The sequence below is a fragment of the Heloderma suspectum genome, chromosome 10, assembly GCF_057233095.1.
Source record: "Heloderma suspectum isolate Gila_16-S chromosome 10, 16-S_ref, whole genome shotgun sequence".
In the NCBI taxonomy this organism is placed as follows: domain Eukaryota; kingdom Metazoa; phylum Chordata; class Lepidosauria; order Squamata; family Helodermatidae; genus Heloderma; species Heloderma suspectum.
The window spans coordinates 28,197,003-28,223,600 of record NC_139467.1 but is presented as its reverse complement, the minus strand read 5'-3'; the positions used below and the strand labels follow the sequence as shown (position 1 = coordinate 28,223,600).

General features: G+C 47.3%; 1 protein-coding gene across 1 annotated transcript; it reads left to right on the top strand.

The window, feature by feature from the left end:
* Positions 1-24,168, top strand: LOC146338002 (CCN family member 2-like). The gene is made up of 5 exons (XM_084815684.1): positions 1-313; positions 13,969-14,182; positions 15,359-15,613; positions 17,749-17,978; positions 20,251-24,168. The coding sequence occupies exons 1-5, from the start codon at positions 248-250 to the stop codon at positions 20,560-20,562; spliced, it is 1,077 nt and encodes a 358-aa protein (XP_084671810.1). The 5' UTR covers positions 1-247; the 3' UTR covers positions 20,563-24,168.
* Positions 24,169-26,598: the final 2,430 nt, after the last annotated feature.

The following is a 26,598-nucleotide window of genomic DNA, read 5'->3' as shown; positions in this document are numbered from 1 at the left end:
GAAGAAGAAGAAGAAGAAGAAGAAGAAGAAGAAGTGTGTGCATGTGTGTGCTTGTGTGTGTGTGTGTGTGTGTGTGTGTATTCTCTGGAATTCAGTGCATTTTTGGTTGCACCCACTTTGGGCTGTTCTCCAGGTTGTCACTCATAACCAGGCACACCCCTTTTAGAAAAGGCTATTTAAAGATGAGCCTGAGCACGGCACCCTCCAAACAGCAGAGACGAGGGATGTGCACAGCAAGGGGCTCAGGATGTTTGACACCTTGGGAGCTGTCATAACCGTCACCCTCTTTCTTTTTGTGCTTGGACCTGGCTGGGTATGTATAGATGCACCACTTAATTGTATGTACCGGGATAAATGCTCTGGATGTCGGCCTTTGATGCATGCTGAATGAGTTACTTGAGTGCATCAGTCCCAAACCAGCCTGGCAATCTCAGTGGTCATGCATTGCATGAACAAGGTCACAGGTTCGAACTCTGGCACCTCCAGGAAGCACAACAGTGTCAGCTTTGCTTTCACAAGCTCTGCACTCTCTCTGTATGGTGCTCCCCAGGACAGCTTAAAGAGAATAAATGGGAGGCAGAAGATGCTTTCACCCCAGAGAGGGGAAGTGATATAGACAGTTGCAGCTCCTGTATATGACAAGGGACCATAGCTGAGTCGTAGTGCACATGCCTTGCATACAGAAAGTCCCAGGTTCAATCCCAGGCATCTCCAGTATGCATGCATGTATGTATGTATGCATGTATGTATTCAATTTATAAGCCACCTATATACAAAATACTCTAGGCAGCAGCTGCTGCTATTATCATTATCATTATCATTATTCCGTTCTCTGCCTGAGACCTTGGAGGGCTGTTCCCAGACAGAGTAGATCTTAATGGGCTTGATAGACAAATGATCTGGGCTGGTGTAACATAGGCCTGGTATAACACTGGCATATTCCTAGGTTAGTGTGGCCCCCACTGCCCTCCATCACCACACTGCCAAAATTTGGTGGTGCAGCTCTGGTGATAGAGAAACAATATGTGTGCAGTGTAACAGAGGCTCAAAGGGGCCAACTTTGGGTGGGTAGGAGCCGCAAAAGTGGTGTACTCCCTGGGTGGGTCCAGGAGCTGGAAATTGGCCCCCAGTCCCCCTGAAGTTGCGCACCCCTTGTTAGCTGTCCCATAATACTAGAACCTGGGTTCATCTCATGAAGCTGATTGGCGGGAGGTTCAAGACAGAGAAAAGGAAGGACTTCATCACACAGTGCATAGTTAAACTATGGAATTCTCTACCACAGGATGTAGTGATGGCCACCACTTTGGATGGCTTTAAAAAGGGATTGGGCCAATTCATGGAGGAGAAGGCTATCCATGGCTGCTAGTCCTGATGGCTGTATGCTACCTCCAGGATCAGAGGCAATATGCCTATATACACCAGTTGCTGGGGAACGTGGGTGGCAGGGTGCTGTTGTGTTCATGTCCTGCATGTGGGTTTCCCGTGGGCAGCTGGTTGATTGCTATGTGAACCGAGCGCTGGACTAGATGGACCCTTGGCCTGATCCAGCAGGGCTCCTATGTTCTTATGCCTGCTGTTGGTGAAGGCAGTGTTGCTGTCTTCACCAGTGTATTACAGAGACAAGAGCATCCCCAGGGCAGGCTGACCTATAATCAAGGTACACATTGTATTTTGTTGGTGTTCAGAGATTTGGTGTTGCTGTGCTCTCTCTGGTGTACTCTAGGGGATGCTCAGGCATGTGAGACTGGAACCGGGCATTGCGTACAGTAACCATGACCTCTAATTCCAAGAGGGAATTCCTGCCAGGGAAAAACCCGTTTGTGCCAGTGGAGGTTAACAGGCAATGTGGCTTGTCAGCTATTTGGGCCAGAATTATAGCCCCCGTACCATGAGCTTGTCGCTTTATTCAGACCAAGATTTCTCAACATGGGCAAATGACCACCCAAGTGAGCGGTGGTGGGGCCAGGGAGGGGCTCCAAACGCAGCAGGACTGGCTTACCACACTTTGGAGTATTGTACATTACCTTCTAAAGAGAGGAGGCCTCCATAAGACTATTAAGTCCAGCATGTAAAATTACCTAACTGCCCTGCTGTAAGTGAGGGGAATACAGGAAGCATGGTGGTTGGTGGAAAAAGATGGGCAAACAGCTGTAGCCACTTGGTTTTTCTGTTGGCCCACGAACTGGTTGAAAACAGATGGGTGGGGCAGGCAGAGCCAATATACATGCAGATGGACTTTGACAGATCCTTGTGGGCTTGCAAGAGAAAGGATTGTGAAAGGTATCCCGGCTGGTTAAGAGGCAAACATCATTGGCTAGAAGGGAATAGAAAACGGAAACTCTGGACTTGGACTTGGAAGGAGACCTGGGGACGGGGTGGGGGACGGGGTGGGGGTGGGGGTAGATGAAAGGCTCGGGAAACTTCCTGTTCTAATACAATGTTGACTTTGGCCAGTGGTGTACCTTTTTGAAAACAATGAGCTTAAAATGAGTTATAATGCCAGAATGGCACCAAAGGAAATCACAAACCCCATTTGCAAAGAGGATAATTGAACTTGTACTCTGGGTTGTTACTATTAAAATCATTTAGTTACATTTTCATCCTGCCGATCCTGCAGTGAAGTCAGGGTACGTAGTTCTTCCCCCACTCTAGTTTATTTGCACAACAACCCTGCAAAGGAGGTTAAGCTGAGAGATGGTGACTAGCCCAAATTACCCAGTGTGTTTCATGGCTAAGTGGGGATTTGAACCCGGGGGACACCTCAGCCCTAGCCCAGCACTCTAACCACTACACCAGCCTTTTCCAGTTGGGTGCCCTCCAGATGTGTTGGACTACAACACCCAGCATCTCACTGAACCACGACTACCCCAGGGTGCTTCCAGACGAGGCTTTTATTGTTCAGTGGCCCAGCCTCATTCACATAATTTTACTGTGAGGGTCCAGATGAAGGCCTTTTCCCATTCGCAACCCTTCAGTGTTTTCTCACCATTCTTCTTCCATCTTTTTTTTTGTTTTGTTACCAGAGCAAATGTGTTAAGGAGAGAAAGATGGAAGAGCCCCACAATGTCTTTTAATTGGTAGTGCTTGGAGTCCTTTGTCTGGACGCACCATGAGTCTTCCATTGGCCCTACCATCCTAGCCTCTCTTGTTTACCCATCACTGCTGATTCTCCCTCTTCTCAACTCCTTCCCAGTGTGATGGGATGGGGCATGTATGCATATTTCCCTGCAAAACCTTTAGGAGCCAGAAGTTTCTCCACCCAAGAACTGCCTGAAAAAGACCTGGTAGTATTTCCAGTTGAGCCTTTTAATCCTGTAATCGCAATGCCTCATTCACGTAATTTTACCAGTGTGTGTGTGTGTGTGTGTGTGTGTGTATGGTCCAGGTGACATTGTCTTCCATTGTAACCCCATTGTACTTCTTCTATCTTTTTCCTTGCCAAAAAAAAATCCCATTACGGAGGAAAGGATGGAATAGGTACGCATTGAGCCAGTTCCTACGACACAGCAGCCCATGGGTTAAATAACCCATGGGCTGTCAGGGACAAGCGGGAGAGAGCAGACACCCAGCACACCCGCCACTTTTGCTTTTACTAGCAGCCCACGAGTGGCTCCTTCCTAGGTTGCTTTGTGTGTCATCCAAACCCAGAGTGTTGGGTTGTTTAGGGGTTAAACAACCCAGCGGTTAACCCAACAACAAACAATGGTTAATCATTGGGTTGTTTAGGGACTAAAACACTCTGGGTTCAGATGACATGCTCAGCAACTTGCCAAGAAGCTGCTTGTGGGTTGCTGATTAAAAGTGGAAGTGGTGCCCGCTCTCTCCCACTTGTGCATGGCAGCTCATGGGTTGTTTAACCCATGGGCTGTCATGTCATGCAAACCAGGTAAATGCCTTTTGATTGGTAGCGCTTGGAACCCTCTGTCTGGAAGCACCCCTAGTTGCAGATTTGTTGTTCAGTCGTTCAGTCGTGTCCGACTCTTCGTGACCCCATGGACCATAGCACGCCAGGCCTTCCTGTTCTGCACTCTCTCCCGGAGTGTGCTCAAGTTCATATTCATTAGTTGCAGATAGGGGTGAGCAAAATGGAAGATGCCACAGCACAGGATGGGTTTCTGTCTAGTAACCTCTGGGCACCTGAAGGTTATTAGTACCCCATTTTAGCTGCCATTGATCGCTGGAGGAAGGTGCTTAGGTACACTGCAGGAGAGGATCCTCTGTACTGAGGGATTGCGAAGATATGTGATGTTTCAAATTGGCAGTGATGCAATCTCTTTGGACAGCTGTCCCCAACCTGATACCCTCCAGATGTTTTGGACTAGAAGTCCCAGCATTGCTGACCATTGGTCATGCTGGCTAGGGCTGATGGGAACTGAAGTCCAAAAATCTGGTGGGCACCAGTTTGGGGAGCGCTGTCTTAGGTTGATGAGCAATGGCTGACAAAACGGCCTTAAAATCAGTGACTTTTTTCGTAGCTTTTACTGACTGTTTCAATGGAGGCTGGTGGCTCTGAATCCACTCTGGGTTTCAGTCAGAACCAGCCAGAACTCTAAAAGAGCTATCCAGGGTGCCGAACCATATCCCCAAATTAGGTTCAGCTTGTTGGATAGCCCCTTTAGAATTCTGGCTGCCACCAGAGCCACCAGCCTCCATTGTTCTAAAACCATGCTCATATGCATCTGTCTCTTCCAACTGAAGAGAACACTTGCTACATCTGATGATGATTGCTCCATGATTGCTCCTGCTGTCACAATAAATCTGTGAGCCTCTTGAGGCAGAAGTGCGGAACCTCTTTCAGCCCAAGGGCTGAATTCTATTTTGGAGAAGCTTTCAGGGGCTGCATTCCAGTGACGAGCTGGGGCAAAAGTAAACGGGATGGGGCAAAAATACAAAACATACCCGCACATTGTAGTTTAAAGGCCTTGCTGCCAGTAACAATGCCTTAGGAGAAACATTTCAACCTACTAGAAGGGGGAGAAGCAGCGCAAAACCCGGCAAATCACCAAGTGACCTGAGGTTGGGGAAAAGGCGATGGGATCAGGGGAAGGTGGCGTGGCTTTCTGGGAAACCCCAGAGGGCTGGATCAGGACCCCTGGCCTGAGGTTCCCCACCCCTGCTCTAAGACGCCACATGACTCCTTTTTCTTTTGCTGTAAAAGACCAACACAGCTATCCCTCTGGGATTGTTACAAGGGGTATTTTGAAGATAACTTGGTAGCCTTTACTGGGGATTACTGGCTCTTGCAAAATAAGCATGCCTCAGTCGTTAGTCATAGCACTTACGCTAGGAAGACACCCATGGCGTGTACGGGTTCATGCCTAGGGCAAACGTGGACCCATAGCTAATTTTTCCTAATTTGGAAAGATATGTAGGGTGGCTCTGTACATTAATTTATATGTATAGATGCAACTTGGGGTGGGGGGAGAAATGCTATAATTGATATTTAGAAATCCTTTCAGGGCTCACCAGCACAGTCCTATGCATGTCTACTCAACAGCAAGCCCCACTGAGTTCAAGAGGGCTTGCTCCCAGGTACATGCATATAGTATTGACTCGTCAGAGTGTGAGCCTAGACCTCTCAAACTGAAATCTCATTTCAGCCAGAAACACACTAGAACTAATCACTATTCTTGGTGTCAGCATTTAGTGGTTCGAGTGTTGGACTGGGAGCTGGGAGATCCGGGTTCTAGTCCCCACTCAGCCATGGAAGCTCACTGGGTGACTTTGAGCCAGTCATAGACTCTCAGCCCAACCTACCTCACAGGGTTGTTGTTGTGAGGATAAAATGGAGAGGAGGAGGATTATGTACGCCACCTTGGGTCCTTGGAGGAAAAAAGGCAGGATAGAAATGCAGTAAATAAAAATAAATAAAATATCAAGGTAATAATACTAGTCTACCTCACGGGGTTGTTGTGAGGATATCTAAATATGGAGCACTTTTTGTACTTAGAAGAAGCACCATAGAGAAAAATGATAACATATAGAGAGGAAGAGATCCAGTTATGTCTGGAAATCATTCTTAAATGCACTGCCTGAATTAAGAGAGAGAGAGAGAGAGAGAGAGAGAGAGAGAGAGAGAGAGCGAACTCTTACAGTACCCAAACAGCCTTTTCCAGGGCAGGGGATCCACTTTAAAAGTCCCATTTTCAACCTGCATTTGAATGAGTTGTTATTACATTCAAACTTTGCATTTATTTTGCAATCAGCCTCCTCCAAGACATGCTCTGCTGAAGACGCTTGACAGACAGAATCGTTGCTGTAGGACCTTTATTCTAAAAATAGCACAGTGCTTTGGAAAATGCTTGCTTCTCCTCATTGGTCCATGTGAGCATCTGACTGTGAGCCTGATTTACCCCAAATGAAACCATGTGCCCACGCTCCACCAGGAATTTTGCAGACCCCACTGAAATGAGAGATAGTTGGGCAAGGAGTGGATTGTTGGGTTGCCCAGGATGATTCCTCAGTGAATTGAACAGGACGTGGTATTTCTATTTTCAGTTTCCAGCTCCAGGGAGGGGGCATGTAGACCTGCAGTAGATTTTATAGACCAGAGCTGGGGAATACGTGGCACTCCAGATGTTGCTGGATTCCAACTCCCATCAGCCACAGCCAGCATGGTAAATGGTCAGGGATGAGGTGGTTGTAGTCCAACCACATCTGGAAGACTATAGATTCCCCAGCTGTGACTGTGATAAGAAAAATCAGTTCAGCATTTAACATTTTATGAGTTACAGATGTTGTTCAGTCGTGTCTGACTCTTCGTGACCCCATGGACCATAGCACGCCAGGCCTTCCTGTCCTGCGCTCTCTCCCAGAGCGTGCTCAAGTCCATATTCATTGCATCATTGATGCTATCTAGCCATCTCATCCTCTGCCGTCCCCTTCTCCTTTTGCCTTCAGTCTTTCCCAGCATCAGGGCCTTTTCCAGAGAGTTTTCTCTTTGCATTAGGTGGCCAAAATATTTGAGCTTCAGCATCTGTCCTTCCAATGAGCATTCAGGGTTGTTTTCCTTTAGGATGGACTGATTTGACCTCCTTGCAGTCCAGGGGACTTGTAAGAGTCTTCTCCAGCACCACAGTTCGAAAGCATCAATTCTTCGGCACTCGGCCTTCCTTATAGTCCAGCTCTCACAGCCATACGTTACTACTGGGAAAACCATAGCTTTGATTAGACGGACCTTGAGTTACAGATAGGTATACCTATGTGTTTCCTGCAGAGCAGGGATAAAAGCGGAGTAAGGGGAACAATTTTCGACAGGAAAGGTTCAGGAGAAGGGAGGGTTAAGAAGCCCCTCCCTCTACAAACACCCGTCTCCCCTTTCAAATTCCAGCCTCAGCAGCTTTACTTTGTAAAACAAACACCCATAAAAAGAATTGTGTGCAGTTCCATCCTGAGCTAGACCATTAAGGGCTCAAATGAAGTGTGACTAAAGTACATACAATTGCAAACGTTAAGAGATAGGATGTTGTTGTTTTAGCAGATCTGAAATCTATTATGTACTTTGCTCTGTATTGACCACTGAGATGGGATTGGAACTCTATTTAAAAATTGACACTAGAATAGGTGGCATTCACACTGCATTCCTCTTATCTTCTGCTTGGTGCTTCAGTGGTAAACTGTTTGAATATGAAAACATAAACGTGCAGGAGACCCAGTATTGTCTATTCCAGGCGTGAGCAGAGTTCAGGCTTGAATCATAGAATCATAGAAGAATAGGGTTGGAAGGGGCCTGCAAGACCATCGAGTCCAGCCCCCTGCTCAATGCAGGAATCCAAGTCAGAGCATCCCGGACAGATGGCTGTCCAGCCTTGTCTTGAATGCCTCCAGTGTGGGAGAGCCCACCACCTCCCTGGGTAATTGGTTCCATTGTCGTATTGCTGCAACAGTCAGGAAGTTTTTCCTGATGTTCAGCTGGAATCTGAATAGGATCTAGTTGTTGTTTCTTTACTAGAACCCCAAGATCCACCAACTAGAGCCTAATGCAAAAGTCATATGCTTAGAATTAAACAGGGGAGGCTGGTGGCTCTGATTTCAGTGGGGCTGTGGATCCATTCTGGGTTTCAGTCAGAACCAGCCAGAACTCTAAAGGAGCTATCCAAAGTGATGAACCCTATTCCCCCAAATGGGTTCAATACCTGGGATAGCTCCTTTAGAGTTCTGGCTGTTTCTGACTAAAATTCAGAATGGATCAGCGTAAATGGATTTTTTCTGCCCTTTTGGTTGCTAAAAGACTGGTACTATGATACTGGAAAGATAAAAGCTCACCACCTATAATGCAATGGACTGAAGACATAACAATGCCAGCAACATTTGAAAGAGTGGTATATGGGCATAACTTGCAAATGGACTTATATGTGGATATCTAGTCTGCTTTTACTGAAGTTTATGTGTAACCTTTTTTTCCCCTTTTTTCTTTCTTAAATACTGTAATATTTGAAACTGAGGATTTTAGAATATGTTATTGAATCTTTATTTTTATTTTGTTTTTAATTTTTTAATTGGGGGGTTGTTATGTTTTCTGTTTGTTTTGTTTTGTTCAAATTCACAATAAAAAATTGGGAAAAAAGCCAGAATGGATTCACAGCCCACCCACCCCCACCCCCGAAACAGGAGCTACCAGTTGCCACTGGAATTAAAGAATTCTGAGCACAGGAATTTGCTCTGCATGCCAGAACTGAATGGAGTTTGCAGTCCTTTTGCACAAAAATCCACTCCTGGTTACTCCAAGCTTTCGTCATTTCAACAGTATATACTTTACGGCAGTGGCGACTAGTGCCCATTGGGGCTGGTGGGGCAGAGGGCAGGACAGATACTCAATATTCTACTGTGATTGTCGGAGGAGCCCCCCCTTGACTATTCTGTCTGGCAGCAGCTCTCCAGAGTCTCAGGCGGTGGTGCACGTAAATAATTTTAGACTCTGACCTTAATGGTATTTCGCCCCCTCCCCCTTTAGATGGTAACGTGCAGGGCCGGCCCTACCATTAGGCAGAGTGAGGTAGTGGCCTCAGGCAGCAGAAGCAGGGAGGCGGCAGCAAGGTGTTGGAGGAGAGAGCTGTGTGCCAAGCGGCCTCCCCTGTGCCCCCTAAGCTAGCCTTCTGTCTTCCAGTGGGGCAGAGGAGGATGCCCCATAGTCAGCGCTGAAGAAAGATTCAGTCCCTGGGATCTTCTATTACAAAGGATCAGGGACCAGATGATCAGAAAGACCTCTACCTGAGCATATCGAAGTGCAATCTGCCCCAATCTCGGGCAGACTCTGCTGTAGAATATTTGCATGCATGGATAGCACTATGTCAAAGGCCTGATTAGTCTTCTGCCATTGTTTTTTGAGCACTGCAGTAGGATTTTGTCACAGACCACTAAAAGGCCAAGCTTGGGCCCAGGTATATCCATGCTGGTATTCACGGGGGTGGTGAGTGGGTGGGTGAGGGTTAGGGTTGGGTTGCGGTGATGATGGAGGAACAGTACTAGAAAAGGAATTTGCACACTGCCGGCCATGAATTAAAAGCACAAATCAAGCAAAAGATTTCAGAGATGTCAGGGCAGGGGGAGATAGAGGTTTGAAAGGGGTTGCTGCTGCTTTTCAAGCGTTTACTTTAAAATTAGTGCTGGATGATGGTTCCAGTCTTGCAGTAGTTCATGGACAGAGGACTAAATCACCCAGAACATGCAAACATTATGTTTAAAAGGGCATTGGAAGTTGTGTGTGCGGACGAGGAGTTGTGTTGTTCATTATACGTGATGTCACAGGTACTGTACAATCAGTGTCCACGATGCTTGGAGGACCACATACCACACAGCAGTTGTAACAGCCAGGGAATACACTAGGTGGAGGGAGAAGTTTCCCAGGGACGACACTGTTGCTGCTTGAATGCTGCAGGAAAGCAATTTATCTGCAAACAGAAGCAGTACCTGGAAGAAAGGTTTCTGGATCCTGCACTACAGATGAGGAGCAACAGTGCATTGATGGCAATAACTGAACGACCAGAAGGTCTTCCAAGTGGATGCTTTTCTGATTGCAGAAATCACTTTCTATGGGCCCCCACATGGCAACCAAATAATGCTTTCATATGGCAGCGCTTCCTGCAATGGTGCATGAGGGTTGTATTGCACTTACCTCTGGCTGCTGAGATTATTGGTCCATCTAGCCCAGAATTGTCTACTGTCAGTGGCTATCCAGAGTTTCAGGGAGTGAACATCTGTTCTCTTCACTGGCTTCCTGATCTTTTAAACTGGAGATGGGGAACAAACCTTGAATCTTCGGCAGGGCAGTGGAGGCTGGTGGCTCCGATGTCAGTGGGGCGGGGAATCCGCTCCGGATTTCACTCAGAACCAGTCAGAACTCTAAAGGAGCTATAGGATAGCTCCTTTAGAGTTCTGACTGAAACCCGGAGCGGATTCCCCACCCCGCTGACATAGGGGCCACCAGCCTCCACTGCTGCAGGCAAAGCACATATTCTACCTCTGAGCAGTGTTCTTCCTAAACAGCATAAAACAGGATTGTGAGACGGAACTGAAAGAGCCAAAGCAAAGGGGCATGCAAGCAGGGTGTGCTGAGCCTGCCACTCTAATGTCTGCGTTCCTACTTCCTGCATTTGGGCTCCAGCACTGGAAGCGAATGCACATAGGAGAAAAGTGGCTGGGGAGTGGGTTCGTGGGGGAAGCTGTGTTTAGGGGAAGGTTCAGCACACATGCAACCCAGCTTGTGCACCCCTTTGGCCATTTAAATTGCACTGCACACCTTGCTTTGCATGGGAGTGGGACAGGCCCTCATTTAAATACCTAAGTTTGCTACCATCATGTGTCATTTGGGCCTGGGAAGGCTGTTGATGGAGGGGACGGGGAATATCTTAATTCCCCAGCACGCTTCTGCAATCAGCAAAAAGCATGCAAATGATATACCCACTTATGGTACCTTCTCTCATTTAGTCCAAAGACAGAATTTGGATTTGGGGGTTGCAGAATCTAAGAACTGGGCCACAGAATTGTAGCCTCCTCCACTGCCCAGTAATGACGAGGCATAACTATACATCAGTATCACCATAGTCAAGTTGTTGTTGTTGTTATATTTATATCCCGCCTTTTCCCCAATACTGAGACTCAAGGCGGCTTTTGCAACATTAAAACTTGTACAGTTAAAACCTAGAAATAGAAATATAGAAATATACAGTATAAGTTGCTTATAGAGGATATGCAGGGTCTTTTATAAAGCAGAGGAGGGCAGGTTGTAGAATGTTTTAGGAAGCAGAGGGCAGTTTCTTGCCCCGAGGAGTTTACAATCTAAGATTTGACATGGAGGAAACAGTGTGCAGGGTTATTTATGAAGCAGAGGAGGGCAGTTGCCTGCCCCAAGGAGTTTACAATCAAAGATTTAAAACAGAGGAACAAAGGGAGGGAGGGAAATGAAGGATGCAGTGGCAGCAGGTCTAGGGGGGGGATATGTGTTTATTTCAGTTGTGTGTATTTAGGCTTGGTTTCAGTGGAGCCTGGAATCCCCAAATCCCCAAAGTGCCTTCCAGATATGTACTGGGACCTTAATAATAGCGGTTCAGCTAATCCCTTTGAATGTGATAGCATGAATCATAAACCAGCCTGACAGCATTGATGCTGCCTGTGTTAGCTCTTTCCCCGAGGTGAGATCTGTGTGGTTCACTGATCCAATTCAAGTCTTTCTTAGAGCCAGAACAGCTGCAGAGACAAGAGCTGGCTTCTTATCCAGAATGGTGGGGAAGGGTTGGTGATGTGAAGCAGAAAGAACATTCAGTGCGTAATTTCCCAGGTACCCAGGTTCGGCCTGAAGTGTTGGCAATCAAAACTAAATACATCTTGTTTTGACTTGTAGGCTGAGCAGATGGGGCCAGGGTGTCACTGAGCATATATGTAGGTAACAGAGCCCCGCATGGAGGCTCTTCTCACTAAGAATGATTTTTGGCTACACCGATTTGAGAGTATTGGGATGGGCTCTTTTGCAAATAGCGTGGCCTCTGTGGCAAGGAACACCTTCCGTTAGCTGTGGCTGGTGGTGTGCCGGCTGTGGCCTCTTCTCAATAGAGATAGGCTGGCTGCAGGAATTCATGCTCTGCTAATCTCCAGGATTGACTACTGTAATACATGGGGCTTCTCTTGAAGACTGCCCTAAAAATGCAGTTAGTTCATTAACACCAGTATGAGCCAGTGTGGTGTTGCGGCTAGAGTGTTCAACGGGAATCGGGAGATCCAGGTTCTAGTCCCCACTTGGCCATGGAAGCTCACTGGGTGACTTTGGGCCAGTCATGGACTCTCAGCCCAACCTACCTCACAGGGTTGTTGTTGTGAGGATAAAATGGAGAGGAGGAGGATTATGTACGCCACCTTGGGTCCTTGGAGGAAAAAAGGCAGGATATAAATGTAATAAATAAAAAATAAAATAAAAACACAGTTGCTAAGCTACTAACTGGAACCAGATGTTGGGAACATAGTGTTATGGGTTTGGGGGTTGGTCAAAATGACCTTTTAGGGCTGCCCCATGCCTCTGCAACAAGATTCAGGATTCCTTCCAAACTCTGTAATCCTTGACTCTGTAAATGGAGCTGTTGGTCTGGCTGTCCAGGGGCAACACCTCTTAAGACCTGATAACAGACAGTTGATAGCCAGTAACTTTCTAGTGATGTGTTTCAATGAACCCAGGAAGGCACAGGTGATGGGCAGAGATTACTCATCTTTCTCCCCCCCCCCCGCCCCAGACAAAGGGAAGGGCGCGTGAGTTCTTTGTAAGGATGTCAGAGAAATCCGCAACAGAACCAAATCCATATTGAACCAAATACTGTGGATTCTGCAGCGAACTGGCTTTTCCCCCTTTGGGTGAATTCTGCAGACTTGCAGACCAAGTTTCTAACTTTCCTGAATTTTGCGCAAATTTTGTCATAGAAAAATACACACATTTTTTTAAAAAATGAGCCCCAAAACGTGCATTTTCCCCATAGGCTAAAGTGTGAAATGCACATTTGGGTGGGGGGATTCATGCATTTTTGCACATGTGCATTTGTGCATTTGTGCCACATTCGGGGAAAAATCTGATTCTGTCAATTGATGGGCAACAGAACAAAAGGCGCCCGACAATCTGCGAAACACAGACGGAACGGATTTTATAAAATCTATACATCCCTAATTCTGTGTGTGTAGGAGGAAGTCCATTGGAACTGGAACTGAGACTGAAAGGGGCAGAGGACTGACGTGCTTTCTGCAGGAAATCCTATGGCACTATGGGTTCCCCAGAAATAGGTTCCCCAGATAGGATATAACTAGGGATGTTGGCGGAATGAGTTTGGCAGTTGGAGTTTGCTGAGCTTTCATAAGCTCGCCCCCCTGCACTCCAGCTTGCTTCTCTGGCATCTTCTGAGGCTTCCCTCCCCTGCAGAAAGTTGTACAAATTGAAGTCACAATTTCTGTAATTTGCACAAATTAAACAAATTGTAGCTGGTGTTTGTGCAAATTTGCACAAACTTTCTTTTTATCGAGGAGGGGGATGAAAAAAGTTCCCAGATTTCGGGGGGAAATCCTGAAAGCCAGGCAGGTAGCAAGGATCCGTCAGGCCCCCAAAGGGCCAGATTTTCAAATGACAGACAGCACTAGGTTCAGCAGGGGGACAGCCTTTTTTCCTGCCAAAGGCCACATTTCCTTGCAGGCAATATGTCTGGGGCTGCATGTCAGCAGCGAGTGGGGCCAACCCCAGCAGTGGCCAGGGCCAGAACCAAAATGGGAGTGGGGGAATGACCTAGATTAGTCTTCCCTGACCTGGTGCCCTCCAGATGCGTTGGACTCCTGGGGATGCTGGGAGTTGTAGTCCAACACATCTAGAGAGCACCAGAACAGGGAAGGCTGGGGTAGACCCCCAGCGGTATCACTCCTCAGGTGATGCATGTCTGCCTTCATCCTTATGGAAGTCTGGTTCTGAACTCATCATGATCCTGCTTTTCTCCTTTGATCCCCTAGGTGGCGTCCCAGCCATGCTCGCACCCTTGCCGGTGCCCCACTCAGACGCTCCAGTGTCCTGCCGGCACCAGCCTTTTGCTGGATGGCTGTGGCTGTTGCAAAGTGTGCGCCCGGCAGCTCGGTGAGCTGTGCTCCCTGCAGAAACCTTGCGATCACCATAAAGGGCTCTACTGTGACTCCTCCAAAATCCACACAGACAGTGGCATCTGCTTAGGTGAGCTGCGTCCATAGATTCTGTCCCCTGCCACAAATAGAAGAGGACAAAGACTTGTTCTCCCCTGCCCCAGAGGGCAGGACTGGATCTAAGATGGGCTTAAGTCATAGGAGGGTAGATTTTGGTTGAACATTAGGAGAAATGTTTTGACAATAAGAGCAGTTTGATGATGGATCCAGTTGCCTAGAGGGGCAGTGTGGGCTGTTCTCTTGCTGGGGGCGCTTATGTCTTCCTGCAGAGAAGGAAGCCATCTGTTGGGTGGCTTCCCAGCCATCTGCTGGGGAGGCTCTAGCTGTGGATTTCCTGCATCAAGCAGGGGGTTGGACTAGATGGCCTACAAGGCTCTCTCTCAGTCTCTGACCGGATTCGCATGTAACAACAATCCATGGTTTAATTAACCATGATTTGTTGAATTGTGGGTTGTTGTTACGTGCAAACCCGGAACTATGGCTTAACTGTGGGTGGTTAACCACAAACAACCTTTGAAGAGAACCGATGGTTTGTTGTTGGATTGTGAACTATGAGTTATTTAAACCATGGGTTGTTGTTAATACAAACCCAATACTATGGTTTGCTTTGCCAGCTACAGAGGCAGTGGCAAGAGTGATAAAAAAAACCCAGCCTCTTTATATGCCAGTACTATAGTGCCACAAAGGGAGTTGGGATAGAGGGAGGGAGTGGGTGAAGGAGGAGGGAAACAAGCAACCCAGAGACTAAGCTTGTTCTATTGTCTGCCAGACAAACTCTGGATAGGGCAAGAAACCATGGTTTAAATAAACCATGGGTCAGTGTTATGTGCAAACAAGGTCTCTGATTCTAAGAAACCAGAGTGCCCTGCCCCCAAGACATACATACAGTTCATAAGAGGCACAGGAGAAGAACCACTTTAAAGGACATCAGAAGTGCAGAATGACTAGGAGAGTATTATTAACTAAAAGTGTGCATATATGAATGGAAAGCAAAACAAACAAGCATTCATTCATTGTTATAATACAGCATCTGCGAGTCTGGTGCCCTCCCAATGTTTTGGACTACAGCTCCCATAATCCATGGCCATTGGCCATGTTGGGTGGGGCTGATGGGAGCTGTAGTCCAGGTTGCCTACCCATGACATAGACACATGGGTTCAGAGAGAAAGGATCCCTGCTCACACATACCCCTGTCTTTTCCCGCCAGCTCATGAAGGGGCCACCTGCGACCTACTGGGGAAGATCTACCTTAATGGCGAGAGCTTCCAACCCAGTTGCAAACTGCGGTGCATCTGCATGGACGGCGCCATCGGCTGCATCCCCCTTTGCACCAACAGCATGCAGCTCCCCTCCCCTGAGTGCCCCTTCCCACGCCGGGTGAAAGTGCAGAACAAATGCTGCGACGAGTGGGTCTGCGAAGGGGGCAGCAGCCAGCAGAACCACTATGGAAAGGGGATGGCAGGTGAGACACACCTCCAGGGAGTGATGGAATAAAGGATGCTAGTTTAAAAACAAACAAGCAAAAAAACTCCTCTCCTCCAGTGTGGTGTAGTGGTTAGAGAGTTGGACTGGGAGCGTTTCTACATGAGGCTGTTAATCCTCTGTATCTACTTTTGTTTTATTTATTATTTATTTTATTTATTACATGTATATCCCGCCTTTTTTACTCCTTAAGGAGCCCAAGATGGTGTACATAATCCTCCTCCTCTCCATTTTATCCTCACAACAATCACCCTGTGAAGTAGGTTGGGCTGAGAGTCCGTGACTGGCCCAAAGTGAGCTTCCATGGCCAAGTAGGGACTAGAACCCGGATCTCCCAACTCCTAGTCCAACACTCTCGCCACTACACCACACTGGCTCTCACAGTTTTGGCACAGAACTGAGATCCGAGCAATACATGAAGTGCATTTCTTTTCCTATTTTTCCACTATATAACCTCTGGTGGCATTGTGGTATAGCGGAATAGCACAATAACACAAGTGGAAAAGCATTTTCTTTCACTTTCACAAATAATATAGCATTTCCCTGCTCTAAAAAAAACTCACTGAAAGTGCTGTTTAAAAACAGAAGTGAAACAACTGAACATTGTTTAAAGAATCTGTAAACAATCGTGAGTAGGGAATGACCAGTGCACAATAAATGCCTCATGCAGAAAAGCTCTGGGACTTGGGAGGTCTAAATTCTAGTCCCCACCTAGCTATGAAGCTCACTGGATGACTTTGGGTCAGTCACTGACTCTCAACCTAACCAACCTCACAGGGCTGTTGTGAGGATAAAAATGGAGAAGAGGATCCTGTAAGTCACCTTGGGTTCCTTGGAGGAAAAAAAGGCGAGATATAAATGTAAGAATAAATAAATGGCAAATAACCAATGGATAAATGGAAAGTCAAGGGTATCCTGAATAACACTTAGGTAGTGTGGTAGGTAGAATGGCTCTTATACACTGCAGATGGGATGGAAAGGGAAAAGAGGAGAGGACCATCTTATTCATTCATTCATTACAATGATTTATAAACCACTTACATAGACAGATTTCCAAGCGGCGTACACAAATCATAAAATGAATCCATAGAATCAGTATATGGTATCTACATATCCATAAGAACAAGATATATCTGGCAGGTTAAATGACACTGGGGAGGCTTGTATAAATACACAAGTCTTTCAATATGTACCAGTGGCGGCTGGCGACTCCACTTCCAGAGGGGTGGTGATTCCACTCCGGGTTTTAGTCACCACCAGCCAAAACTCTGAAGGTGCTATCCGAGGTGCTGAACCTTATCCCCAAAATGGGTTCAGCACATTGGATAGCACCTTCAGAAGTTTGACAGGTTGTAACTAAAACCCTGAATGGAAGCACTACCCCTCTGGAACTGGTGTCACCAGCAGCCACTGAACGATCCTAAAAATAAGGATTGTTGGCGCTGATCTAATTCAGGGGGAAGATGATTCCACAGAGGGGGCACCACCATGCTAAATTCCCTGCTCTGAACAACCACCGAGTGGACCTCAGGACGATGTGAAGGAGGGCCATAGCTGCAGCTCTATGACTAACTTAGCCCCATTGATTTTGATGAGGGTATAAAGAATAGCTAACTTCCTCTGGATGACACCTATATATTTTATTTTTTTGCCATTTTTATTCTGCCCTTCATTCAGGGAGCTCTGGGCAGCACATGTGGGTCCCTTCCCCCCCTTTAATCCTTGTGGTGACCCTCAGAGGTTGGGTAAAAAGATAAAAGAAATAAAACCCCATATTAAAAATGGTTACGTTTAAAAACAGAGTACTGATAAAAACCATGGCTGGTGAGTCAAGGAAGTCTTCCTGGGAGAAAGATGTTTTCAGGAGGTGCCAGAAACAGCAGTGTTGGCGGCTGCCTGACCTCCAGAGGCAGGGGGTTCCTGCAGGGAGTTCCATAGAAAAGGGGCCACCACACTGAAGGCTCTTCTCTGAGTGGACTCCAGTCAGGCCATGTGGAACCATCAGGAACATGCCCTCTGATGACCCCAGTGACTGGGCAGGTTGCTAGAGGAGAAGGCGCTCTCTCAGGTTTGGCCTTTAGGCTTTGCTCACGGATGTCCTTTTGCCCGTCTCAGTTTACAGCAACAATCCAGCTCACAAGCCCAAGCCTGAGTCAAAGCCCAGGCACAGCAGCCTCCAGGAGAACTGTCTGGTGCAGACCACCGAATGGAGCGCCTGCTCCAAGACCTGCGGGATGGGCATCTCCACCCGGGTCACCAGCGATAACCCCAAGTGCCGTCTGGAGAAGGAGAGCCAGCTGTGCATGGTCCGCTACTGCAACGTCCCCTTGGAGAAGACCGTTAAGGTACCGTGGCAGCAAACCCGAGTGGGTGTGAGTGTGGGACGTCAGCATAGGGAAGAGGGTGGGAGCTGCAGGGGCAGGGGGAAATGGAGGTTTTTGGAGTGGGATGGGGGGAAGACAAGCTATGCCTTACATTGCCTCTGCAAGCTGCGCTACATGGAAATAAAGTGCCTAGTTCTCATTGAGGTGTCTGGTCTGTGCCGCTTTAGAATGCAGGCGAGGGCTTACATGAGTGGATGCCACTCTGTACTATAAATCCCACTCCTTACGTACGTCGATAGTTTACTGTAGGGTGTTGGAACATTTTCAGCCCGAGGACAGGATTCCACTTCGGAGAAGCTCTCAGGGGCTGCATTCCAGTGGTGGGCAGGGCCAAAGGCAAAAGGGGTGGGCCAAAGTACAGAAATACTAGCATGATGCTCTTACTGCCAGTAAGAAGCCTCAGGAGAAGTATCTCAGCCTTTTAGAAGGTGGGGTGGGTGGGTGGGGGGACTGCACAAAAACCAGGAAACCACCAAACAGTTGATAGTCAGAGGAAAGGGGGTGGAGTAAGGAGAAGGGAGTGTGGCCATCCAGGGAAACCCGGCTGAATTTTGCCCCGGGACCTTGAGTTCTGCACCTCTGTTTTACTGGATATGCATTTTAAGTGGTTCCTTAACATCACCATAGGGACTAGTGCTCTGCACTGTTCTGCGGCAGTTGTCATTTTGATGAGAGGATGTTTGTTTCAGAATGGTTTTTTATAATCAGCCACTCTGGAAGCACTTCTAGATCTGAAAAGCAGAGTAGAAAGGTTTAAAAAATAAATAAATGACACACAGAAAACTAGGGGATGGAGAGAAGGGTTCCTCTTGTTTTATTTTTCAATTTGTGCTTATTATATTTCTAGCCCTCTTTTCCTCCAAATAGCTCTGGGTAGCAGACATTGGTCTCCCCTTGCTCATGTTATCCTCACAACAACCCTGTGAAGTAGGCTAGGCTATGAGAGAATAATCGGCCCAAGTTCACCCAGTGAGGTTCATGGCGTAGTGGGGCATTTGAATTTGGACCTCCCTAGTCCAGGCTTCCCCAGCCTGGCTACCATGCAGACATTGTAGACTGCAACTCCCATCATCCTTGGCCATTGGCCACACTGGCTGGAGCTGACGGGATTTGTAGTCTGAAACATCTGAAGGGCACCAGGTTGGGGAAGACTACCCTAGTCCGTACCCCTGGCCCTAGCCCAACATTCTAACCACTACACCACACTGCCTGTCTTTGGTTCTGGCTTAGCCAGCTCCTTGACATCCTAGTTTTCTATGTGCAAGGATTTATTTATTTATTTTTGTATGGGCATGCATTCAGTCATGTGAGCCCAACTCTCCTGCAGTCCAAAGCAGCACAAGCTAGGGATAAAACAGACACTAGTATAAATGTGTGTCTAGCAGCTATGTCTTGTTTTCAGCTTTACTCTAGAATAGGTGCTAGGGCCCAATCCAGAACTTAACTCCCTTCCACACACACATACCCCCATGCTAGGGCCTCAGTCTAGATTGGGGGCCCTGCCCCTACTCTGGAGTAAAACTCTAAAACCCTCCTCTTTTTTTCTAAGATCATAACTGGATCATAAGCTAGACACACATTTAAAAGCAGTGCCTGTTTTGGCCCCAAGACACAGATTTACCAGGACCAGAGTTTAGTGGTAGAGCACATGCTTTGCATGTGGAAGGTCGCAGCTTTAATCCCGAGCATCTCTGGGTAGGACTAGCAGGTGGGGGAACTATCTGAGATCATGGAGAGCCACTGTAAGTCAGTGTAGACCAGGGGTGGGCAGAAAATAGATCCCCCGAGATGTTTTGAACTTCAACTCCCAGCATTCCTGGCCATTGACCATGCAGGCAGGGGCTTCTGGGAGTTGAAGTCCAAAACATCTGGAGATCAGTGGAGGCTGGTGGCTCTGATTTTGGTGGGTCCATGAATCCATTCCGGGTTTCAGTCAGATCCAGCCAGAACTCTAAAGGTGCTTGATCCTATCCCTTAAAAAGAGGTTCAGCACTTTGGATAGCTCCTTTAGTGTTCTGTCTGGTTCTGACTGAAACCCGGAATGGATGCACAGCCCCGCCAAAATTGGAGCCACCAGGCTCCACTGCTGGAGATCTACCTTCTGCCCACCCCTGGTGTAGACAGTACCGAGCGCAATGGACCTATGGTCCAACACAACATAAGGCAGCTTCCTAGGTTCCTCACCACAAGTATCCAGCCAGGGGTCAACCACCGCTGTGCTCTCTCTTTTCAGAAGGGAAAGAAGTGTGTGCGGAGCCCCAAGCCACGCCGGGCGATCCGCTTCGAGTTCACTGGCTGCACCAGCGCCCGCTCCTACCGGCCTAAGTTCTGTGGCGGCTGCACCGATGGGCGCTGCTGCACTCCGCGCATCACCAGCACCGTGGAAGTGGCCTTCCGCTGCCCAGAAGGCGAGTCATTCATCCGCAAGATGATGATGATCAAATCCTGCTCCTGCCACTACGATTGCCCCGCGGACAACGATATCTTCCTGGCCGTCTACCACCGGCGGATGATCGGGGACCATGTCAAGTTGGAGAGACAGTAGTGCTTCGCCATCCCGCCTACCTCGGGCCAGCTGGCTGGTGGGGTGTGGAACTATCCGAAGACATTTCTGCTGCCAACACCTTGGACAAAAGAAAGACTGATGGAGAAGGATCTCCGTTACTGGGGGTGGGTAGAAGGCAGCATGCATGTCCAGGTACTACACAGTTCTCTTTGCTGCAGCAGCAGCCGCACATCTGGCATTTTGTGTTCTGGGGCGGAGCTAAAGCACTTGGCTTTGCACCAACCAAAATTTCACCACAAGCCCCAGATCCAAACTTCCTTCTCAATCAACTGTCCAGGAAGTTCTGATCCAGCTCAGGCAACTATCTACTTTCAATATGCTGCAAGCTCTAGGCAATTTTCATAATGTGGATACCAGACACGGTCCCTCGCTTCTTCCCATGACCCCTTTCTCCATCCTGCAACTGCCACACAGCCAAGGCTCTGCAGTTCTCCTGCAGACCTCAGCCAACCACATCACCTTGTTCTTCAGATGCCCAAAGATCGAACAGAACTGGGGTGCATGGCCAGTGCAGTTTTGAGCACTCTTCCAGCCCCGTGCCTCTGGTTTTGGAGTCAGCCTTGTTTGTAGACCAGGGGTGCTTCCAGACAAGGCTTTTAATGTGCAATCACCCTGCCTTATTCACGGAATTTTACAGATGTCGTCATCATCCACTCATAGCCCTGTCATGTCTTTTCACTGCTTCTTCTGCCTTTTTTCCTATGCCGAAAATCAGTTAAGAATGTCAAGATGGAATAGCTGCACGTTGCCTTCTGATTGGTAGCACTAGGAGCCCTCCTTCTGGAAGGACCCTAGCTTGACTTGAGCGTGAAACCAGCCAGGAAATATGAGCTCAAAACAACACAGTTTGCTGTCAATGAAGGTACTGAATAAGTTCTGCAAAACAGACCAGTTCTGCCAAACAAACTCAGAGCAAAGCAAAAGTTTGAAAGTCTTGAACTATAAAGACATGCGACGGGATGTGCCACTTAAGATTATCTGACCTGCAAGAGTCCATCAAGTTGGGCATCCTGTCTCTTGGCAGAGGCTTCCACATCATATAACATTTGAAGATTTCTGTTAATCATCTTGGGTTAGAGTATCTTGGGTTAGAGTATGCAAGGATAGAACCTTCTTCTTTTCTCTATATAGCTCTGGCCCAAAAGAGCATCTGGAATCTGCCACTGGAGATTCCCCCCCCCCCCAAACACACACACTTTTGAAATGAAAATACCATGGAACGTATTATTTTTCAAAGTTTTTGTGCAGTTATGTATGAGAAGCACATTTTCATTGTGGCTAATTTTTATTTATTTCTGCTGTTTTGCTTCTCTGTTTACTGCTTTTCTTTAAAAAAATTTTTTTTTGCTTACTTGACTCAGAAGAGTCATATTAAGCCAGTGCTGCATCTAAAGATGAGGACAATAAATCTTTTTTAAAAAACAAAACAAAATGAAAACATGTGAAAAGCATTCCGAATAAATAGCAGTGTAGTTATACTGCAGGTATTAAGGGCAGTGTGATATTGGCTTCATATATATGCTGATGGAGCCTCTGGGCTGCCGATGACTGACCAGGAAATCGATCTTGGGTCACGGTTGTTAGTTCCATGAAATCATCAACCCAGTGTGCAGCTGCTGTGAAAAAGGCAAAGTCCATGCTAGGGATCATTAGGAAAGGACTCAAAAATAAAGCTTCCAATATCATAATGCTGTTTCAGAAATCTATGGTGTGGCCACACTTGGAATACAATGTGTAGCTCTGGTCACCACACTATAAAAAGGAAATTGTAGAGCTGGAAAAGGGGTAGAAAAGAGCAACCAAGATGATCAAGGGACTGGAGCATCTCCCCTATGAGACAAGGTTAGAACAGCTGGGATTGTTTAGCTTGGAGAAAAGGTGAGTAAGGAGAGACATGATAGAGGTGTGCAAAATTATGCATGGTGTGGAGAAAGTGGATAATACTCTCCTAATACTAGATCCTGGGGTCATCCCATGAAGCTGAACAGTGGGAGATTCAGGATAGATAAAAGGAAGTACAGCGCGCGCACAGCGCATAGTTAAACTATGGAATTCACTACCACATGATGTAGTGATGGTCACCAACTTAGATGACTTTAAAAGACAAAGCCTTCTCATGGAGGAGAAGGCTATTAAGGATAAGGCTACTAGTCCTGATGGCTAAATGCTACCTACCTCCAGTATCAGAGGCAGTATGCCTCTCAATACCAGTTTCTGGAGAACACAAGTGGGAGGTTTCTATGGCACTCATGCCCTGTTTGTGGGCATCCCATGGGCACTGTGGGAGAAGAATGCTGCACAAGAAAGGGCTTTGGTCTGACCCAGCAGGGCTTTTCTTATGTACTTAAGTACTGTAAGAGTAGTTTAACTGCAAGCACAAAGCATTCCCCACCCACTGTTACCTGTGTCCAGTGGAGTATATGCCCAGGTAAGTATGCCTAGGAACATCCTATATATTAATAGTGAATTTGTTTTCTGAATGCTGATCCTTACGTAGCCAAAATGGCGCCATCCATGCACAAGAGGGAGGTTATTAGCAAAAGTATAAGAAGTCTTTAGAAAACAAAACCTGGAGGAGGGGGGGGGATCCTCAAATGGTCCAATAAGGATTGAGCAAACTCTGTGGGCACAGAATGCTGACTGACTGCTTGGGGGGAAACAAAGAAACTGCTGGAAGGGAATGATTTTGTTCCAGGTCCTACTTGTTTAAACAGTGCTGCCTTAGGTGAGGAGAAGCTATCATTGCTGCTCCGGTTTAAATAGCTTTTGCCTTTGCATTGATGGCAGCAGCACAGGGGCTCCTAGGCTCTGGACCCTTTCCCTGACAGTGCCTCATTCCGAGGAATATCGGGTCAGGAACACAGGAAGCTGTCTTATACTGAGTGAGACCAGTGGTCTGTCTAGACAATATATTTGACTAGGGATGTACAGATTGTCTAAAATCCATTCCATCTGTGTTTAGGGATTGTCAGGTGCCTTTCGTTCCGTCATCCACCCATCCACGGAATCGGACTGTTTTTGTTTGTGAATTTGTGCAAATGTGTGCAAAATGCGCAAATTCCACCCAAATGCTTTAGCCTATGGGGACATTTTCATTTTAGCCTTTTTAAAAAAAGAAATGCACATTTTTCAATGACAAAATTTACGCAAAATTTGGGAAAGTTAGAGCTCCGTGGGAGAGGAGCTCGCTCATCTCTCACAAGCACAGCAGCTGGCAGAGATTCCTCCTGCCAGCATTCCTGGGATAGATAGCGACCCTGGCAGTGAGAGAGTGCTGGAGGGGGGCTTGCTGGATGCTCGGCGCAGACGCATGGAGCGACGACAGTTGGAGGGTGCCAAAAGGAGGTGCTCCACTAGTTTGGCGCTCAAACAACGGTCGCGTCCTGAGGACCCAAGGGAAAGAGGGAGGATCTCTCCATAGACCATAAGTTCAGAGTCTTCCTGCGGTACCCCTTCAAACGGGGACCAACTGCCTTACCTGGAGCTTAGGCTACTCTGCTATCTTTCCCCAGTGCTGTTCCTTGCTTAGTCGCTAGTGATTAGTATCTGAAAGAGTCATAAAGTAATAAAGGAATAAAGCCTTGGAAAGAATCCTCGTCGTCTGTGTCCTGAGTTGGCTATTGGAGGGGACTGCAAGAGGCAGCTAGGGCGCTCCTGACAGCAGATGTGTTGTTGTTGTTGTTTTTAAGGGGGGGCAAGTGCAGGCATTGGTGGTGGGCCTTGGCAAGACTTTGGGGTTCTGGCAGTTATCCGAGTGGGCCACCCGCTGACCCCAGGCTTGACTCTAATACATATCAATGTGAACTACATCTTTTTTTACAGGCATCCCTGCCACCCCCGAAACAAAATACCAGCAGGGATTTATCATGGAGAGGTACTAGAAGACCAGGAGCATCTCTACACCACCCTAAAATCCTGCATTTAAAATGGGGCTTTCTGCTTCCGTTTTAAATGCAGGATCACAACAGACTCCCTTCACACGCACTTCCTTTCCCCCCTCCTCTTTCCTCCGCCTTTCCCCCCTTCTCTGAGTCTTCCCTATGTTTCACTGATCTAGCTCCTGCAGCTTTTCCTTTTTCATGGAGGGAACTCAAGCAGAACACAACGAGGATAATTTGATAGCTCATTATCTGCGATCTATTTAAAAACGAAATATAGGTCATTTAGTGTGAGAGACGCCCTGGAGGTTCACAACATCATCTAAAGGGCCCACAAACTTCCGTGAGTGAGCATTCTCAACAGCAGATAAAAGCTCCATGTGAAGCAGCCTCAGGACTGCCCCTGCAAAATAGGGCGTGTTTAGAATATATGGCGCGTCTGTTGCTTCTACTCCAACCCGGTGGAAATGAAGGCAGACGCCCGCCCCTTAACTCCCTTCAGAAACCCAAAGCCCCTGATGATGAGCTACAAATAGCCACACAACAGATGTTCACAGCACCAGCTGGTTATTGTGACCTGAACGTAAGAGGGGCTTTATGGAGGCTTAGCAGCTTACAGACTCTGCACATCATCCCGTCGTTCCAGGGGGGCTGTCAGCCAGCTGTGGGACGCGTCTCCGATGACAGAAGCCTTCAGACAGCCAGGGCTGGCTCAGCCAGGAAAAAGAACGGATGGTCTTGTCTAGCATCCAGACCAAGGAATAATATTTCCTGGCTATAATCACTCACCAAGGAATCCAAGAGTTGTTGTTGTTGTTTATTCGTTCAGTCGCTTCCTACTCTTCGTGACTTCATGGACCAGCCCATGCCAGAGCTTCCTGTCGGCCGTCGCCACCCCCAGCTCCCCCAAGGTCAAGTCCATCACCTCCAGAATATCATCCATCCATCTTGCTCTTGGTCAGCCTTTCTTCCTTTTGCCTTCCACTTTCCCTAGCAACAGCATCTTCTCCAGGGTATCCTGTCTTCTCATTATGTGGCCAAAGTACTTCAGTTTTGCCTTTAAGATCATTCCCTCAAGTGAGCAGTCTGGCTTTATTTCCTGGAGGATGGACTGGTTTGATCTTCTTGCAGTCCAAGGCACTCTCAGAATTTTCCTCCAGCACCACAGTTCAAAAGCATCTATCATCCTTTGCTCAGCCTTCCTTTTGGTCCAGCTCTCGCAGCCATAGGTTACTATGGGGAATACCATTGCTTTCACTATGCGGACCTTTGTTGTCAGTGTGATGTCTCTGCTCTTAACTATTTTGTCAAGATTTGTCATTGCTCTCCTCCCAAGAAGTAAACGTCTTCTGATTTCCTGGCTGCAGTCAGCGTCTGCAGAAAACTTTGCACCTAGAAAGACAAAGTCTGTCACCGCCTCCACGTTTTCTCCCTCTATTTGCCAGTTATCAGTCAAGCTGGTTGCCATAATCTTGGTTTTTTTGAGGTTTAACTGCAACCCAGCTTTTGCACTTTCTTCTTTCACCTTCGTCATGAGGTTCCTCAGCTCCTCCTCACTTTCAGCCATCAAAGTGGTATCATCTGCATATCTGAGATTGTTAATGTTTCTTTCAGTGATTTTAACTCCAGCCTTGGATTCATCAAGCCCAGCATGGCGTATGATGTGTTCTGCGTACAGGTTGAATAGGTAGGGTGAGAGTATACAACCCTGCCGTACTCCTTTCCCAATCTTAAACCAGTCCGTTGTTCCGTGGTCTGTTCTTACCGTTGCTACTTGGTTGTTATACAGATTCCTCAGGAGGCAGACAAGATGACTTGGTATCCCCATACCACCAAGAACTTGCCACAATTTGTTATAATCCACACAGTCAAAGGCTTTAGAATAGTCAATAAAACAGAAATAGATGTTTTTCTGAAACTCCCTGGCTTTCTCCATTATCCAGCTGATATTGGCATTTTGGTCTCTAGTTCCTCTGCCTTTTCAAAACCCAGCTTCTGGCAGTCCTTGTTCCATGAATTGCTGGAGTCTACCTTGCAAGATCTTGAGCATTACCTTACTGGCATGTGAAATAAGTGCCACTGTTCGATAGTTTGAACATTCTTTAGTGTTTCCCTTTTTTGGTATGGGGATATAAGT

Coding starts and splice junctions, on each gene's coding strand:
- LOC146338002 (XM_084815684.1), top strand. CDS start 248: ATGTTTGACACCTTGGGAGCTGTCATAACCGTCACCCTCTTTCTTTTT. Junction 15,614..17,748: donor CTATGGAAAGGGGATGGCAG/GTGAGACACACC, acceptor TGCCCGTCTCAG/TTTACAGCAACAATCCAGCT. Junction 17,979..20,250: donor CCTTGGAGAAGACCGTTAAG/GTACCGTGGCAG, acceptor CTCTCTTTTCAG/AAGGGAAAGAAGTGTGTGCG.